The 18,429-nt window shown below is 42.6% G+C and overlaps 1 protein-coding gene across 6 annotated transcripts in view; it reads right to left on the reverse strand.

Annotated features, from left to right (window-relative positions):
- The window catches only part of ppargc1a (peroxisome proliferator-activated receptor gamma, coactivator 1 alpha), a 146,521-nt gene that overhangs the window by 83,353 nt on the left and 44,739 nt on the right, over positions 1-18,429 (reverse strand). For 5 of the 6 annotated variants that reach the window (XM_088372472.1, XM_088372478.1, XM_088372466.1 and 2 more), the window contains exon 2: positions 4,330-4,371. In XM_088372472.1, coding sequence (XP_088228598.1) covers positions 4,330-4,371 — 42 coding nt within the window. Of the gene's footprint in view, positions 1-4,329; positions 4,372-10,492; positions 10,521-18,429 lie in introns of those variants that run through there. The other variant, XM_088372497.1, reaches the window with a different exon arrangement.

Below are 18,429 nucleotides of genomic sequence, written 5' to 3' on the forward strand. Positions count from 1 at the left end.
GTAGCAGTTTGTGAACGTGCCACACTGTACATAAGCTTTGTACACGTCTTCTTTACGAAGCGAGGTTCCTTTTGTACAATCTAAAGAGATGAAAGGGAATTTTTGTTTTCATTTGAGTGCATTTAAGGTTCGGCTTGGCTCTTTGGCTCTCCTGACAACAAACAAACAAACAAAATGAACGCGCACTTGTTTCCGCAATCCCGCTGGGTAATGAAAAACAAGGTTTTGTGCTCTTTTTATTTTTCACAACTAATTTGCATATCTTGAATGGGCACTTGAAATGATATAGCGAAGCCAGCGTGGCAAACATGATGATCACACACAGGTATATATTTTACATTATTAGTATGTTGTTGTTGTATATTGACTCATTTTCAGTGAAATCAATTTAAAAAAAACAGTTTGCTATGGGGCGTAAATATGGTTTACATTTTAGCATAAGCCTGATTTAAGAAAAAAATTAAATTATAAAAACATTTAAAAAATTAAAAATTTAAAAAATTTAAAATTCTTAAAAAATCATACTAGAAGCACCAGTGATTGTAAATATGGTTTACATTTTAGCACAAGCCTGATTTAAAAAAAAAAAAATTACAAAAAAATTACAAAATTAAACATTTAAAAAAATGTAAAAATGTAAAAAAATTTAAATTCTTTGAAAATCATTCTAGAAGCACCAGTGAGACCAAATTTTAGTGAGTTAGTAATTCTTAATTCATATTTAACTTTCAACCCTCCCATGGAAACTTGGCAGAAATCTTTGAACCCTTCGCAACCCTAGCAACCCATTTTTCTGTGTCAGACACGCCCCGGGTCAAAATGCCCCAGGAACATGTTTACGGCTCTTCCTGAGAAACCGTCCGTCACAACCGGAACTTTATGGTGAATAAACTCATGCCGCACTCCACTTCGACACTCGGTATGGGAAGAATCTCCGTCCCCGCGGAGCACTCGTCTTGTTTTCCATGTTTGTACGAGGACTGGGGCGGAGGCGTCACACGCCGAAGGGAAAGCGTCGGTTCAAAATGGATTCAGGCGGTGGCGGCTCACGGGCCCCGCCCACTATGGGCCTCCCAGGGCTCATTGTAATTTCATTAGGTGACAATGAACGCCGCATGGCATCAACACATCAAACCCCCAAGCCGCCGCTACCCCAAAGAATTGCACTTGAGGAAACACGAAAACCCACTCACTCGCTTTTCGCACGTTCCCACACTCGTATCCTCGTGCATCCCACCCCTACCGAGCTGTTCTCCCAGCGGCGGTTCCCGACTCCTTCTGGGGTTTTCCCTGCCTTCCACTTTTAGAAGACACGGATGAGAAAGAGGAGACGATCGGATGGGCTTTGATATATGGAAACAGCTTTGATGGTCTCGGCCTTCTCTCCGCTATAAATAGCTAGGTGGAGCTTTAGGGGGGATGGGGGGGGGGGGGGCTGAGAGGTTGTCAAGGAGGAAAGGAGAGGAAGAAACAAACCCTGGAGAGAACTCTTACACGCATAACGTACTCGCGTAAACAAGCTGACGGGGAAGTCATCAACGAACACACGGGCAAATGCTACGCTGTCCTTATTTGCTTGTTTCCTTGTCGCGGTTCACTTTTTGCATTTTTATTTTTTATTTGTCCTGGCGGTGATTATTTACTGCTGACTCATGCAGCAATGAACAAGAGTCAGGAGGAATATCACAATATTAAAATGCATATATTCTTTATCCTCTGCAGCAAACAGCTAATAGAATCTCTGACCGTAGTGGTGACTGGGTACTATATCATACTGCCACCCGGTGGCCAACATGTGCACACCACAAGGAGCAGCACAATTAATAGAAACAAAAAAATATAAATCTTGACATTGTATTTAATTACAGTATGTCTTAAATATATGTTGTATTATTTATTTTATGGAAGGAAGGTCAGAACAGATTCTTTTCATTCGTTTCAGTAGGCAAAGATGACAAGTTGATATGTCCAACATGTAACAAGTGTGAGGCTTTCCATGACAGTGGACTTCATGTAAAGCCGTGGAATGAAAGAGCAAGGCCATGTTCCATCAAACGACTACCCAGCACGAATGCAAAATCCAACCCAACTTTTAGCAGCGAGCTGTCAATGACGGCATCTGAAACAATGTCGGCTGAGAAAGCGATTCAATTTGGATCCCGCTTCCCCGCCCGCCCTCACGTGTGCACAAATCTAATGCAAACACGCGGGCCGCACGCCTCCATCAGCCACGGGGGACGGCGAGCGCTCCGCTTCGACTCGCTCTTGTACCGAGCCCGAAAACAAATGGTCGGCGCGTTGGGTTCGGCCGGCGCGTGGGCGCGAGCGGAACGCCTAATCGCTTGTCGTCGGCTAACATGACAGAGCTTGGCCTGAAGTTATGACTCGGGCTTGACGACACACTTAGGAGGCTTGACAAGGCGCGTTAGAGAAGCGACAAATGTATCAAGGCGATGGCGGCGGCGGCGCTGAGGACTCGCCTCACCGCCGCCGCCATCATCGATAAGTGACAAATGAGTTGAAGTGGCGACGTTAAAGGCATTTAGAACATTGATCTGCTCCCACGCTCATAATAGTCCTTTGAGCTGCTCCGGCATGTGCATAAATACAGCTTGTGCTATGTTTACGGTTTAATCCTGTGGTGTCCAAATGTTTTCCCAAAGAAATAGAAAATCCTCGAAGGACGCAAAGGGATCGACATTCCTTATTTGAATTTCTTTTGAGATGTAACAAAACAGCAGTGAAGTGTTTTTCTCAAGTTTATTTACTACTTACGCAATCAAAATTTACGAGCCAATCACCAATTAGCGAGTTTAAATAAAAAATAATCATGACTAATCTGATCAGAAATCGGACCGATTACAACCAATCACCGATTTTGCATCCAATCCAAGTTTCGTATTTGATGGGTGTGTGCCTTTAAGGGCCTTATAAGTGACAACACAAGCGCGTGAGTGTTCAGACGCGAGTTGTGGTCTACAGCAGCTCCTTGTGAGTGTCCTCATGTTGTATTTCACCGAGTACGGCTCTCCTTCCTCACATTCCGAGCAAGCAAAGGCGACTCGGCGACAAAACGGCCAGCCGGCTACTTAGGCAAAAGACTGATCTGCCTAACTCATGAAAATAAACACATTAGGAATGGACGGCGTCAAGCGACCTCTGCGCTGCCCTCACTCCATCTTGACACAATTAATCCCTCGTTAAGGGGGTAATTGTTTGCCGCTGCTCATATTTATTGTTGATCGGCGTGGCGAAGGTGCCCGCTGTGTTTCAACAAACACACGCACACACACCAACCCTTGTGATCTTGCGCGTGTGCGCGGGAGATAGCGGGGGCCCGCGGATCGATATGCAGAGGGAGAGCAGCGGCTACGGGGGCACTAATTGAAATGAATTCGGCGGCGGAGAGATGAACGATCGGACATGTAACGCGGGGGGGGGGGCATTCGCCTTTCTTCCCCGTCTGGGGAGTCTTAAAAAGAGAAATACGACGAGCAATAGGAATTTTACAAGTGCCCCAATCAATCTCGTGAGATACGTGAAACAATGCGGTAAGATGGTGAAGCTGTTTTTACATCCTGGCCATTCAACTCAATTCAAAGTCATTCATCGTCTTTTTTTTTTTTTTTAGTTTAGCATTAGCCACTTACCTTCATTAGCATGTGCATACACAAACAACATATTGTTTTGTAAACAGTATAATCTGCATATCAACAAATGAAGCATTGAACATGGAAAATAGAACTAAAACAATGTAAATAATACAACTTACCTCCTCATCCCTTCATTCCCTTTTAGATCAGTTCGTCTTATTCAATTTTCAGTCAAATAAGTGATGAGAAAAATCAAAATCAAGGGTGTCCAGGCCAAAGGTATTACAGTTAAGGAAAACTAACAAAATGATTAAAATATAAAAATATATTTTCATAAACTTTTCAGTTATATATTTTCAGTTTACTTCAGTACACAAAAATTAATCTAATTAATATTTAATAATTTTACTTTTTTGATCTTGCACTTTCAAACTCTATATACTATTAAAAAAATAACACTAAAACTAACAACTAAATTAAAATGAAGGATTTGGTTCAGGGGGGAAAAAAATTTAATAAAAACTATCAAACCTGGTTAAAAAAAACAAATTAATTGAATTTTAAAAACAAAATACCGTTGAAAAATCCAAAACTAGTCCTGATTTAATCACTGTGCATGTGCAGGTTGATTGGAGAGCGATGATTGGAAAATTCTCAAAGGTTTCAAATTCCACCTAATTCCAACTAATTTCTTGATGTGTGATTCAAATATGTAAAAATTAAAATGTGGACCTACCTGAGAAGCAAAGTGTTTTTCCATGTCCACTCCCACCAGTGCCTGGAAGAAAAAAAAAAAGCAGAAATTAAATCTAAAATATTCACAACCTGTTTACACGTGATAAATGGTTGAATTGTTCTGTTCGCGCGATCAGCATCGACTTGACATTTGTTTTTACTTTTAGCCCGCGTTGATCCAACACTTCTCTAATTGGAAGGCAAAAAAACAATCAATCAATCACCTCTCCCCGAGTTAAACGGCCGCGACCCGACCGAGTTTGTCTGACCGCTTGGGTAACGTCTCGACAAGCAGCCACGAGCCCAACGGAGCAAGTTTGGGAAAACGAGATGATGGATGACAGCTGTCCGCCATTCATGACACTTTTTACATTTGACTTTCTAATTAACGCGAGGCGCTAATGTGTTTGTTAATTCTGTCAATAGCAATTACGGCTCTTTGGGCCCGCTTTTTGCCCGGCTTTATGCTAATGTTCTGTTTTGTATGTGTTGGCACCGCAAACGCCAAACAAGCGGCGCTCGCTAAATGGGCTTCGGCTCCCGAGCGGCGCCGCTCGTCGGTGGAAGCGGAAAATGAATTCAAGGCAGCCCTATGCTGTTGTGTGCTTAAGGAAATTGGCAAAATAATTTGAGAATGTTCAGGAAGCATCATGTTTACGAAGCAAGGTGAATGAAATGATGTTGATCGTGTCGGGAAGTTAAACGAGATCGTAAACGATGCGGGAATGTTAGGATTTAATACGAGGAACCAAGTTATTGAGTTGAACTGTTTTAGGCCGAGTCATAAAATTTTGCCGCCATTTTTCACCCAAATGCCACCAAGATTTTTATTTTATTTGGGTTTTTTGTGAATATATAGTTGAAATTTGGAGGTTAATTTAAAGCACAATACGTAGATACGGTAAAGAGCGGAGAAACTCATCTGATAAATTTGCAAACTTTTTAGAGCAGCAAAAACGGCCGGATTTAACTTATCCCATCATGATTTCTTGTGATAATATTTTGTCTTTTGTTAGTTTATTCCAGACCAAAAGATGCAAATAATGTTGGGAATCCAGGGACGCTTATTCAAACATGTTTCCCTAAAACAATTTCCAAAATGAAAAAACATTTGGGACTTTTTGATCCATATTCATAATCATAGGTTTATTTATACTTGGGGGGGAAAAAAAACAAAAAAAAAAACGTGAGGCTGACTTCACAGGATGACGTGAAAACCGAAAGATCCGCATTTTTTTCCGGATCTGTTTTTAGCTTCAATTTAAGAAAAAAAAAGCAAGAGATAGGAAAAAAAAAAAAAAAGGAAGGCAGCCCAGTGTGGAAGATGAGTTGTTGGAGTTCAGGAAGCACGAGGGAAAAGCCAGCAGTACCTTGCAGACACACTACATTACTTTTTCATCAGCACATGCACTCCCGTAAGCCTCGGTCCACGGGGGGTGCGTATTGAATCACAAGCGTGGCCTGGGTTGCTTCCCTTTGCACTCTCATATATTGCGTACCCAAGTAATGTAAGGGGGGGGGGGGGGCATGGTGAACTCATATAATGCACACGCACACACCCCAAAGCGGAAATATAGAAGTAAACATTGAAGGAGAGTTCTGCATGTGTTACCGAGAAAACAAACAACAGCCTGAGAGGCGTCCTGGCTAGTCCGCTAATATTCCGCACCGCTGAAATGGAGGATGTAACGGCACATTTTGATTATTAAAAGCCGTTGGAGCAACGGTGATCATAATTCTATATTGTTTGAGTGTCAATGCAAGGTAAAGACTGGACAGTCACAAGCGCTGGTGCCATATTGTCAATCTTGCCACTGGCGGTGTTAGAGGGGGGGCCGAAGGGCCATGAGACCCCCGCCTAAAATATGCCAGGCCAGAAAATAGACTTTTATTTTCAAATTTTTCTGGGGATTATTTTCCAGATTTCTACATGACTTCCATAGGGAACACACACTGATTTTTGATCAACATTTTTGACGAAGTTTTGAGGCTTGTAAATGTTTTTTGTTGAGATCTCAGCCCCCCCCAAGAGGAAAAACCCCAGCTCCGCCAGTGCACCAAGCTTGGCTATTTCCAAAATGGACTCAGATTATATTATTAAGACAACATTCATAATTTCTTTAGCAAGGCTGGCAGAAGTAGGCGGGGCTTGTGTTAGCGAGCACCCCAGTTTTCAAAATGTATCATTTTGACTATTTAAGTTCATTGCTAAAGTCTTTAAAGGAACATTGCTAGACTTTCTTAAATTTGAATGTGATTTTATGTATTTTTTTTGAATGAATGTTCAACACTTTTCACTTGAAGTAAAAAAATAATAAAGCAAGCTATGTAATGCAAAGTAATGTGAATTCTCAGAGAGCAGCTGTGTTTATGTTTACGCAGCTGTCAAGTAATTTGTCGCTCTTGTTTTGCCGCATGCTAACTGGCCAGCCCGCAGTTCTAGCGTACATCCAAGGTGGCGAGATGTCCGAAGAGTTGTGTGTGTGGGTGTGTGTGTGTGGGGGGGGGGGGGGGGGGGGGGGGGGGGGATGTCAATCCAGACAGGAAGGATGTTCACTCTCACTCTCTTCTTCTTTAGTATGCCATAAAAGCTAACGGGCGCAGAACAGCGCTCACCTCCGAATCGCCCAATTGCCTTTTTTTTTTTTTTTCCAGTGGGGGGGCTTTTTTTTCCCTCCGCTCCAGACAAATTGGTAGCCTGGATGGAGGTGAGGGTCATAAATAAAAAACGCTAGTCATGTCACATGCACATGCTTGCATGCACACACGCTCGTGCTGTCTTGCACTCATGCACAGCTCTAGGCAGTAACCATCCCCCCCCCCCCCCCCCCCCCCCCCCCCTCAGCTAACTGTCCTTCCTTCTTTAGTCACACACTTGGCGTACTTCAGGTGCGAGGGAGGGGTGCAAAACTTCTAAAAATACAGTCACTGCCATTGCAGAGGTTAAACAAGCCAAGAGCTGCAGGCAATCATTCAATTTAAAAAGCACCAGGAAACCTCGAGGGCCGCAGGCCGGAGCGGGACGCATAAAGAAATTTAACAGCTCAATGTTTTACGGCCCACGAAAATGACTTCTGAGTACAGGAGCGAGGCAGCAGCGGCGGCGGCGGTGAGTGCTTGCCGGCTGGCTAGATGAAAACAAACACAATTGGTGGAGATAGGATCATCAAGTGATTGCAATTCGACATTCAACTGAAAATAATCCATCCACAAAAAATACACATTGAAATTGAATTGAACATTTTTCTGCCATCCATGTTCAATTTGGAGATAATCAGTTGTTTTGTTTTTGTTCGAGTCCATCAAAAGGCGATCAAACGATAAGAAAGCAAAGCACTCTCCATCAGGCGCATTTTACAACTGGATGAACTTTTTGAAGAGTTTTTCCAAAGTTACACCTCAAATGACTGAAAGTAATCGGCCCTCTTTTATCCGAGCAGAAACTCATCGAGAAAAATATAATAAAAGTACAAAAATCAGGGTGGCTGGGTGACGAGACGAGACAGCTCGTGACAGATGCTAAAACCAAACAGCCAGGTCGCCGCAAATCTTCGGGGACAGGCTGAGAATGGCGAAAAGAGAAACGCAAAGGCAATGATCCATACAGGAGAAGACAGGTAGGACGAGCGAGAGACAGACAGGCGGCAAGTTGGGGTGGGGAGGGAACGGGAGGGGGGGGGGGGGGGGCAGACAGCTTAGTCGAGCCGAGGACGACACAGTGCGGCTAACCGGCGCGAGCGAGCGACAAGGAGGGTGTCACAAGCGATGAAAGCAAACGCGCAAGACGGACTGTATTTTTAAAGCCACGAGACGACAGAAAGAGAGCGAAGGCGCGCCGGGCCGAGCATTTTTAGACATGTCTGCAACCCAAAGAAATAAAAAACAGTGGCTGCTAGCTTTTGATGGCGTCCCAACTTAAGTGGTCTGCAAACGTTTTAGGATCGGATGAATGATTTGTGGAATCAAGATGCTTCGGACCGTCTTCGCAAATATCAGCGAGGATCAGTCTTCTCGGGCAAATATGGCGTCGAGCAAAGGATTTAAAAAGCTCAAAATGTCTTATGTTGTATACTTGTGATTATCTGTTGTCTGCCATTTTGTTTTTTGGAAGATGAGATGGTCCTAAATCTCCTAAATGAAATAAATTAGATTTTTTTATTATTTATTCTTATTATTATTATTATTATTATTATTAAGGAATAGAACAATTGTCTGAGTTATTTCAATGACTTTCTGGGAGTATGCTGCCACCTGTTGTCTTGGAGGCTAAAAGCCACCCAATTGAACAGTTTCCTAAATGTATCTTTTTGCAAAACACTATCCAGACAAAAGTAAAAGAAAATTATCACTAAGCAATGGATTGAAAATGGCAACATGGCTTAACTGAAGTTTTACCTCAGCTTCCCCAAAAACATTTCCCTTCCCTTTTTTTTGTCCCCCACATTGCCTCTTTTCCCAATTGTCAGTCCTCTCGTCTGGCATCGTCCTCCACCCTGGCAGCGTGCCCGAGCGTGTGCCCGTCCCCCTTTTCTCGACCGCCGCGTGCCCACATTGTGCGGCGGGCAAATGTGCTCCATTGTGTCCGTGCCCCTCGATGCGGAAGTGGCTCTGAATGCGGGCTCGTTAACCAATCAATAGAGCAGACGTGTCGAAAATCTCGTCCTTGAAATCCCTTTTCGCTTTTGTCCCATGCATGACAAATGAGTTTGAAGGAGAAGAAAACACCCGTGCTCCCCCCCTCCCCCTCCCCACCTACCCTGTAATCACGCTAAAAAGCAATTTAACAAACTTGATGAGAGCATTAACGAAACACAAAAACTGCAGATTGGACAGAACATGAAAAAGGAGCATTACAAGTTTTGGTTGCTCCGGAATAGACAATCAAGTCATCCCGTAGCCCGATAGCGCTAATGGTACTTCAAGCTAACAGCCGCTGACATCTTTGAGAAGCTGGACGGGAGCCACGCTTGGCAGAGTTCCGCCGGCCACGTTCAAAGCGTCCATACTTGAACCATTAAGTCGGACACACCAAGGGCACTTTGTCAAGTCGCTGCTAGGACTCCTGTCAAATATGAATAATACACCCGGAGGAAAAATGTATCACCGCTGTGTTGCAGGGAACAAAGTCCGGACTGATCTACTCAGGGAAGGGCCTTCGCACATTTACCCAGAAAGCTATCGGGTGAAGTTCAAGAACCCGACTGGGGCCAAAATTCCTTCCACCTGTGGAAATCTTTCCGACATCGTAAAGCGGTCTCTGCATGCTGATGCGTTCGCTGACTGATTGCCATCGGCGGCTGACGACTCCCTCATCGACGCAACCCCCCCCTTACGTCACTCTCAATAAAGTCGCTTGAATGTTTTCCACCTGTCATTCCTGATCAAGTAGCGCATGATGAAGGAGATTAAGGTGGATCGGGAAACGCGCCAGATCGCAGAGGCAGAATTAAAAGCGATGTCCGATTACCGCCTGGCGACGGATCGACCCAATCCAAGGGGTCCAGATGAGCGGTGATCACTTTACATGTGCCTGGCAATCAACTGGTCTCTTGTGAAGAGCGAACGCATTCCCAGAAAGACAGCGGAAGTCAACCATTTTGGTCTGAAGCAGCCATTTTAGGTTCGTTGGGACATTTCTAAGGGTCCTTAAAAGAAAAACACCATCAGGATTACATCACATGACATTTGATAGGAAATGCTGATCTCAGTTCTTTTGCTTACTATGCACCCCAAATTTCTTTTTCAGTAGTTTTCTTAACTTTATTACTTTTGGTTGATCATCTAGTCCATTTTCTGGTACAAACGAGCGGAACACTGCAGAAAACAAGACTTAGGAATCTTTCATTGACAATGATGTCATAGCTTATCTATATGCGAGTACGTAAATTTGTTATCGACATGACAAGAAACGTCTTCACTCCAAATGACGGATAAACTTCAGAAAAAGGTTCCAATAAGAAAAACGAGGTTCAGAGTTCAACTGCGAATAAAAAAAAAAAAGCCTCGGTCTTGAAACGGTAAAGTCTCGTGAGGGAACTGGGTCGGATGGCCTCCGCAAAAAAAGAATAAATTTGAATAATCGCCAACTGGGATGAGAACAGCTGTGCCGACAACAATGAGACAAATTACGAGAAAATCAACCACAGGAAGTCGAAGAGACTCACCTCACGGGCTTGCTGTGTTTATGCAACAAAACGCCTTCTATTTTTGGTGTGTGGCTGAGGAGAAGTCAGCATGTTTTCCTTGGGGGAGGGCGTTCGTTCTGTCCAGGTGTGGCGTTAATGAGGGGCCGTTTGTTTTTTTGGAGAATAAACGAGAGTACGGTTTGAACTCTGATTTTGGTTCTAAATTAGATTTTCAAAGCAGGGTTAGGTCTTCAAAATAGAGTTGGAGGTTCAGATTAGGGTTTTAAAGAATAAATTTTAAAAAATAAAGAAAATAATAATGAATTAAAATTAAACCAGTTAGCTGAACCAAACGAGACAAAATTAAACAATTAATTGCATAGTTAAAATATCAAAAACGATAAAAGTAAAAAAAAGGTACCAATAAATCTCAACAATTCAAAACTAATTTTTCTTCTGTCTTTGCACTTTCTCAACATTTATGTGAAAACATTTAATAGATTCACAAAAATCAATTCATAGGGTATTTTATACAAAGAATTTTATCACTAAATTTAATGAAATAACAAATGAGACGACACAAAACAATTAACCAGAAGATGAAAATAAATCAAAATAATGTAATTGAAAATCCAGATATGATATTAAATCCATCTGCATTATATTTCCATTTTTGAAAGTTTTTCTTTATTTGAGCGTGGATTTAGCAGTGGAGAAATTTATAGCAGCTTCTTTCCCGATTTCAATTTACATTCACGAAAACGATGTGGCGGCTATGTTGCCGTTTTCAGCCATTTTACAACCTTGTGTTATTTGGAGCGGGAGACTGACGGCGGCAAATGAAGTTTGGGCAGGCGCCCTTGGGGGCGGGCCAATTGTAAACAACAGCACGTACTGTACTGTATATCAAATTCCTGCTGGTAATTTTCCGTCCCTCGCCGCCATTCTGCATATGATTATTGATTCCATTAAATGAGAGCCTCCAATAGCGCCGTAGTATTTGCATTTATATTCTGCGGCGCTGCTGGAAAAGAGAATGGAGTAAGGAAAGAGCTTTTGCTTCATTTTACCTCCCTTATCGGGCGCAACTCGATGAATTGGACGCAAATTAAGAGGCATCGCTTGTGCTTGCGTGTGAAACAAGAAGATTTGGAGACTCAAATGGGGGAGCTTCAAACAGATTCATCTCTTGCCAGTCTTGCCACAGGCACCTTGAAAAAGCTACTTAGTTACTTACAGATTACTTTTTAGTTTTACGACATTCAGCATCTGCCAACAACACTGCCTCAACATAAAAAAAAAAATACTTTTGCCAGTATGTATATATATATATATATATATATATATATATATATATATATATATATATATATACATATACATTTATGTATACATATACACACACACGGTCTATATAAACCCTCATGCATTTAAAATATGCATTTAAATAAGCTCCTTAGTCTGCATGAGTGTGACTCAAGCAAACAATACACGTGTTTGTTTGGTTAACATATGAATGGACACTTTATTTGTGGAAGTACACCAATCACTTGAGGTCCATTAAATTCCATTTAGCCCCGATGAAGCCTCAAGCAACACAAAGACAGCGTGAGAGAGCGAGCGAGCGAGAGCGACGCGATATTGTCAGGGAGGCGAAACAATGCAGCATAATGGCGAGCTGCTTTAACCCCTTCCACGCCATCGTTTCAGGAAAATTCTTTTTGTATTTCTCATCGACATTTTGCCATCAGAGCCCAAAAAGTCGTCAAAAACAGTTGGACCAATGATTGTCATTGACCGCCAACTTTGAAAGTGATGATGGGAAATACGAGTAATTTTAGCACTTGCATGCTGGGCCTTTCCTAAAATTGTCCCTCCGTACATCACATGATCGTTGGTCCTTGTTTGTGCCTCAGCCAATCACACGTTGCACCGCCGCGCCACATAAAGCTGCCTGCGACTGGGCCAAAGCATTTGCGGCGAATGACGGCCACTGATTAATGCGCCGATTATCTGCTCCATAAATAGACGCCGCCGCTCTCTGTTTAGTATTTTATGTCGCCGCCTTTTACAACCGCAATAACCGTCGCCGGGGCCGTATTTCACGGCCGCTCGGGCCGCCAAACTCGTCCCCTCGCTCTCGTGCAAATTGCTGTCGCTCTTCCCTTCGGGCCGGGCTTCATTTTTTTGAAGACAGCTGAGAGCGCGGCCTGAAATAGCCTTTAAGGGAAATAGTGCGAATACGGCCAAGAAAAGGCACGGCAACAAAAAAAAAAAGGGGCCAACCAATATCACAGGTCAGCGAGTCTCAGGCCAAAGTGGATGGCGAGTGAGCCCCAAAACGTTTTTCCCCACCCGTCGCTTGGGAACCTTGGCGGTGTTTTGAGATTCAAATCTGCCTGCCGCCTCGGGGCGCTCACCCTCGCATGAACCGCCGCCCGCTTTAGCTTGTGGATAAACAACAGCAGCCAAACACAACAACAAAAGGCAGCATATTCCTCATCATCGTCATATTAGTGCCACATTCAGCCTGTGTACATTTTCATTTAAAGCAACAACGTGGTGTTGCGTGATTCGAAAATCAAACCATGTTAACTGGGTTAGAAATGAAGAGAACACAAGACTATGAAAATTCTTTATCCTCTAAAAAAAAAAAAGACTGAGTCACAGAAGAAGTCTATTTGTCTTTGTAGCTGCACTGTACAGCAGAGGTTTTGTCCTAGGGACCATCATTATAACCAAGAAGCAACTCTGGAACCACTGCTTTGGCGGAATATTATTTTATTTTGCACCAAAGGAGGCTCGACCTATACAGGCTATTTAATTGCATCTCTATGGCTATTTTGGAAATCTCAGCTCCATTCGACATCATTGGTCAAATGATTCACAAAATTAGTTGGAAAATAAATAGAGTCTAAATAAATAAATCAATTTTATTCTTAAAAATCCATGTCCAATTTCAAGGACCACCTGCAATACTGCCATGGACCACTAGATAGCCGCAGATTGAGCAGTATTATACTGCCCCCCGATGGCCAGGGTGGGCACACCACAAGGAGCAGCACGATCAAGTAAATTAATGAAGCATTAAATCATTATGCGTAAACTGTTTATTCTAATTTTAAGTTTAATCTAAGTCTTATAATAATTGTAAGCACCAGTGCAAAAGTTGAAATCGTGAATGCGTCAGAAACTATGATCCCAAACTCATCACGATTCCACTTTAAAAAATGGCTAACACCTTACCTTTTGGGCGGGACTTTGGCGCCATCTAACGGCATCTCAATGCGTTACACAAAAATGAAAATAAAGAAAACTCATTTTTCACCCCATACTTGTACAGAACCTTCACTGTTAGTTTTATTTGCTTTTTAAATTTAAATGTACTATTGTTTGTTTGGATTTGTATCTCCATTTCATCATTAACCTTTTCTGGCTTCATTTGTCCAAGTCTGTGGAGGCTACCAAAATAATGGACGCTCACGATTTTTGGGCGGCCTTTTATGTCGGAAGGCTAGCAATGGCTACACACTGGTACAAATGTGCTACTTAAAATAATATGAAATGCAATAAATTAGCTGTAAGAGCGTAACAAAGGCCATTAAAGGGTAATCCCTCACTCACCTTCCTGACACTTAGTGCAGGATGCAAGCGAGTATTGCTACGCTAACCCAGAAAAGGCGGGCGGGCGGGCGGCTAGATTGGCTCTGGCGGAAAGCAGGTCACACATACATCAGAGAGCAACAGAGCGCGTTGCCTGTTACAGCTTAATATCCACACGAGGCAAAACGCGGCCACGGCGGCGAGGGAGCGGGAGGAAAGCTTGACAGAGGAAAACAGAGGAGCGCACACGGCGGGCGTGAGAAAGAGAGAGAAAGAGAGAGAGAGGAGGGAAAATTAGACGGGAAATTGAGAGGGAGGAGAGAAGAAAGGAAATGAAATGATGCGGTTGGGGTGCAGGAGTTCATGAAAGAGTTCAGAACATTGGGCAACGGAGTTGAAGCCAAAGCAAAAAAAAAAGAGGGGGAAAATGACCTTTAACCCCGGTTTCCGAGATTAAAAAAAGTGGCATACAGAGTGATTAATAATACGCTACCAGGAGTAGTTTGTAAATAACAGTTGACATTTTTTTTAAGAATACAATAGAGTAAAACTTTGTCATTGGGGCAATGAAAAGTGACAAGAAGCGCGTATTGACTAGTTAATAATAACTGAGAGCAGTTTAATTATTACTGTCGTCAAGTTGGAAAACACTGTTTGACAACTGAGGGGCGCATAGAAAGCCATTAAAGCACTTAAGGAGTCCTCACTTCTTTGTCCCGAGGACCAAAATTGTCACCAAAAAAAATAACTGCGGGAAAAATATTGTTATTAATTTGGACAACAAATGCATACAGACGGGCTGAGTTAATTATAAGTTACAATGAGCAGTTCAATTTGGAAATGGCGGATGACAATTGCGACAAATGGACACATACGGGTAATTTTTACCGCGTCTACCTGAGCACACTCGAGTTGATGCCGTGGAAAATCACTCGGGTTCTTCCTTGACCAATAATCGATGATCGCAAACTTGTTAGCGAGCAGACGGCATGTAAAACAACAGAACAAGTGCGGCCCAATCAAAACAAGGAGACGCAAACACCGGTTGCTGTTCTTCGCCAAAAATAGCCTCCATTGTCCCGACTTCATCGAGTCAATCAAGGCTTGAAATCAAGCGCGGTTAAGATGCCAAAGACAATTTTGCCAAGGAGATCAGCACGCATGCTCTCCAAAAGGCTTCCAAGTACCCAGTTGATTGCATTTTCATTCCGTTTTTTTGGTCAGCGTCTGCATTTTCAAGTAACCGGCTCATATGCTGACGCTAACAACGTTGGGATTTGTGTTTTTATTGTGCTTTTTTTTTGTTGGTTTGTTGTCCGTTGTTATCGACGGAAAGCTACGGGGCTAAGCTACGGGGGGTTAGTTGAATGGCGGCCGGACGCAAAGGCTTAGCTGCTTACTTGAATTCATCAAGGTTTGATTACTTCTATGAAGATTTGCTCCTAAGCCTGATAACCCGATGCTCCCCAATTAAGGCTTTTCTGCAATCCTGCCGACGCTGACACGATCAGAGCGCGTCGAGCCGCCTTCTGTTCTCCTCTAGCTCTTCAAACATTCTTAAAAAGTTACACTCTAGAGTTTGACCGATAAAATGCTATTCATTCAAGAAAAGTGTATTTTCTTCAGAGATAATAAAAGGTGCGACTTTGATCCCTCATTGAAGTTGGACGTGTATAAAAATACGGATTTGTTCTGGTAAAGATTATTTTCTTTCTTACGTCAAACAAGACTATTCTCATCATATCTGGAAGAGGATTAGAAACTTGAGACTATACAATATATTAATTTGAACAGGCTATGGGTGAGTACCGATACTAGTTATCGGGCCGCGGAGAAAAAAATACGACATTGAGTTAGTCAATATCAATCAAAACAACGACGGGTATCTAAGTATCGTACTGGTCTGAAAAAAGCGGTTTCAAACATCCCATGTAAACCTTCTTTGAGCAGCATTAAGCAATTCACTATCATGCTAACGTCCATGTAGCACTAGCATGCTGCCGGGTTAGCCTGTTAGCCTTAGCCCGAAAGGATTGGGATTGTGGAAGGCAATTTGACTGTCTCTCAAAGAGCGTCACTTTCCCCAAACGGCCTCATATAGTTGAAAATATATGGGCGATATTGGCCTCGACTAAGGGACATCATAAATGTGACCACATAATGAACATCCGCCGGGAGGGCGACTGCGATCGGGGCCATAAACCCTCCGTCGAGTCGCTGGCGCTCTTCTGTTGCTGCTATGAAGGACATCAAAATGGGACTGCAAGTCTCAAAGGGCTTCGAGGTAATTCTTGGCTATTATTGCTTCCAGTCACATTGAATTTTTTTTTTTTTTTGAAGTTGAGACATTTGCAGTTATCTCCAATGCCCCCCCCCCCTTTCTCAGTTCCTTGTGATTTACAAGCAAGTCCGCAGCCTTCGATTCTACAACCTCTTTGGCTAATGCCCCATGTTCAGCCTTCATCTGCACCATTAACGGAAAAACGAAAAGACGGGATAATAATCTCCCGAACTCGTAAAAAGTCCGTTACAGCCACCGCGACTCGGACTTAACGGCTCCGATCGGCACTTCCTCTCACGGATAGGCAGCGTCCAATTTGAAATGTAGACAAACGGTGGACCACCAGGATGGGCGAGCGGGTTCCCCCCCTGCCGCGGCCCGTACACTTGCACCGTGTTTAATTACAGATGATTTATCACCGTGCCGTGGCTTGCTAACTGGGCCCCCTTCCATTCTCTGGCTCCCACTGTGTGCTGCTGGGATCCTTCACATCATTATGAGGAAGCTCATTTGTATTAAAATGAGTATTAGTGCCTAATTCCTGACATACATTCTGGGGGTTCGGCGTGCAATCGCTCCGGTGCGTCGCCGGTGTGGGCATACATCAAGTGTTTTACGGGCGGGAGATTTAAAGGCGCATTTGATCCCCGCTGCGATCTCCCATAAAGATGAAAGAACAACACGGGATGTCACACGTACATCACGTCAGCGTGCGCGCAAACACTATAAGTTAACGCTTAAGGGACGTTTATGTTCTTTGACGCCGTTAACCTCACATCATCAGCAATATCGCATCAAGGGCATCCCATTTTTAATCCTTAAAGCCGCCATAAGGGCGTTTTTTTTTTTTGGTAAGGCTCCCCCCCTACAGTTCCACTGAGGTAAGTATTAATCATATATTTAGATGACAAAGCAAACTTAAATAGAGATGATTAATTAACAATTAATCGATTATCAGATTAATTAATCATTTAGAAGACCTTGGTGTGTATGTCCTCTGAATTTCAGCCTCTCAGCAGGAAATATTCTCCTGTTTCTGTCTTCCTCCGTGAAAGTGTTTTAATTCAAATAAGACATTTTATGAAGGATGTTAAAGCTACTGTATGTGTTTCGGTATAAGTTACAGAGCTAGCGGTATTTCGGTATTTCTATCAGCAAAGATAGGAAGCGTGTGTCCATGAAAAGGAAGTTCATCATTTTACATGTGTACAATTGTTGAGTTTATTCAGTAAAATTGCCTTAGTGCTAAGCTACCATGCTATGCTAAGGGCTGTGCTTTGTTAGCTTCGCGAATGCTACATAATTAGGGCTCATATTGTGTTAGCTGTCTGATTTATTTTTGTTAATATTACACTTTGAGACTCAATAATCAGTGTTTTTCAAGTTATGCTATAAAGAAAGAATCAAAATGCTTTTTCAAAGTAACTGTGGCAATGCTAACTGTAAGGCAGTAATGAAGATGAAATGGGAGTTTTTGAGGTGAATGTCATCATATTTAGATTCATTTCTCAAGAAAAAAAACCTCAACATAAATGTTTATGATTAACTAAATTACAAACCATTCCCATCTCTTTTCATGGGTCAATTTGACCCGCAGCAAAATGGGAGGGTTCAGTCAGTAAACAAGTACATTTGAGTCAACATCCCATTAACCTCCAATTTCTCAAAATATATAAGCAATAAGGAAATATTCATCATGAAGTAATCCTGGAGGACCTCAGACAAAACTGGTGAATAGCTTCCTGGCTGCTCACGGAGGGCAAATATTAATAGAGGGTATTAAATACAGTCAGCACATGAAAAATAATAACATATCGATCGCTTTCAGGGGAGCTTAATGGTCTGATTTCTGATATTGATCTACAAAAAAAGCCCTGCGAGTGAGGATCATATTTAATTTTTTTATGATTACGATGGTGGGCATCAGTTCAATATTTTTTTTAAAGATTTGCATATGATTTGTGATTAAAATATGCAGTGAATATGAAGTGCGAGCAAGCACTGATAGAGATCATCATTGAGTTGCCAGATAAGTGCACATCAATCTGTGTTGTTGCGATCAAGTCCCCATGGGGAGGGGGAGGGGGGGAGT

Source organism: Syngnathus floridae, chromosome 1 (genome assembly GCF_059516105.1).
Source record: "Syngnathus floridae isolate MCC-2025c chromosome 1, RoL_Sflo_1.0, whole genome shotgun sequence".
Classification (NCBI taxonomy): domain Eukaryota; kingdom Metazoa; phylum Chordata; class Actinopteri; order Syngnathiformes; family Syngnathidae; genus Syngnathus; species Syngnathus floridae.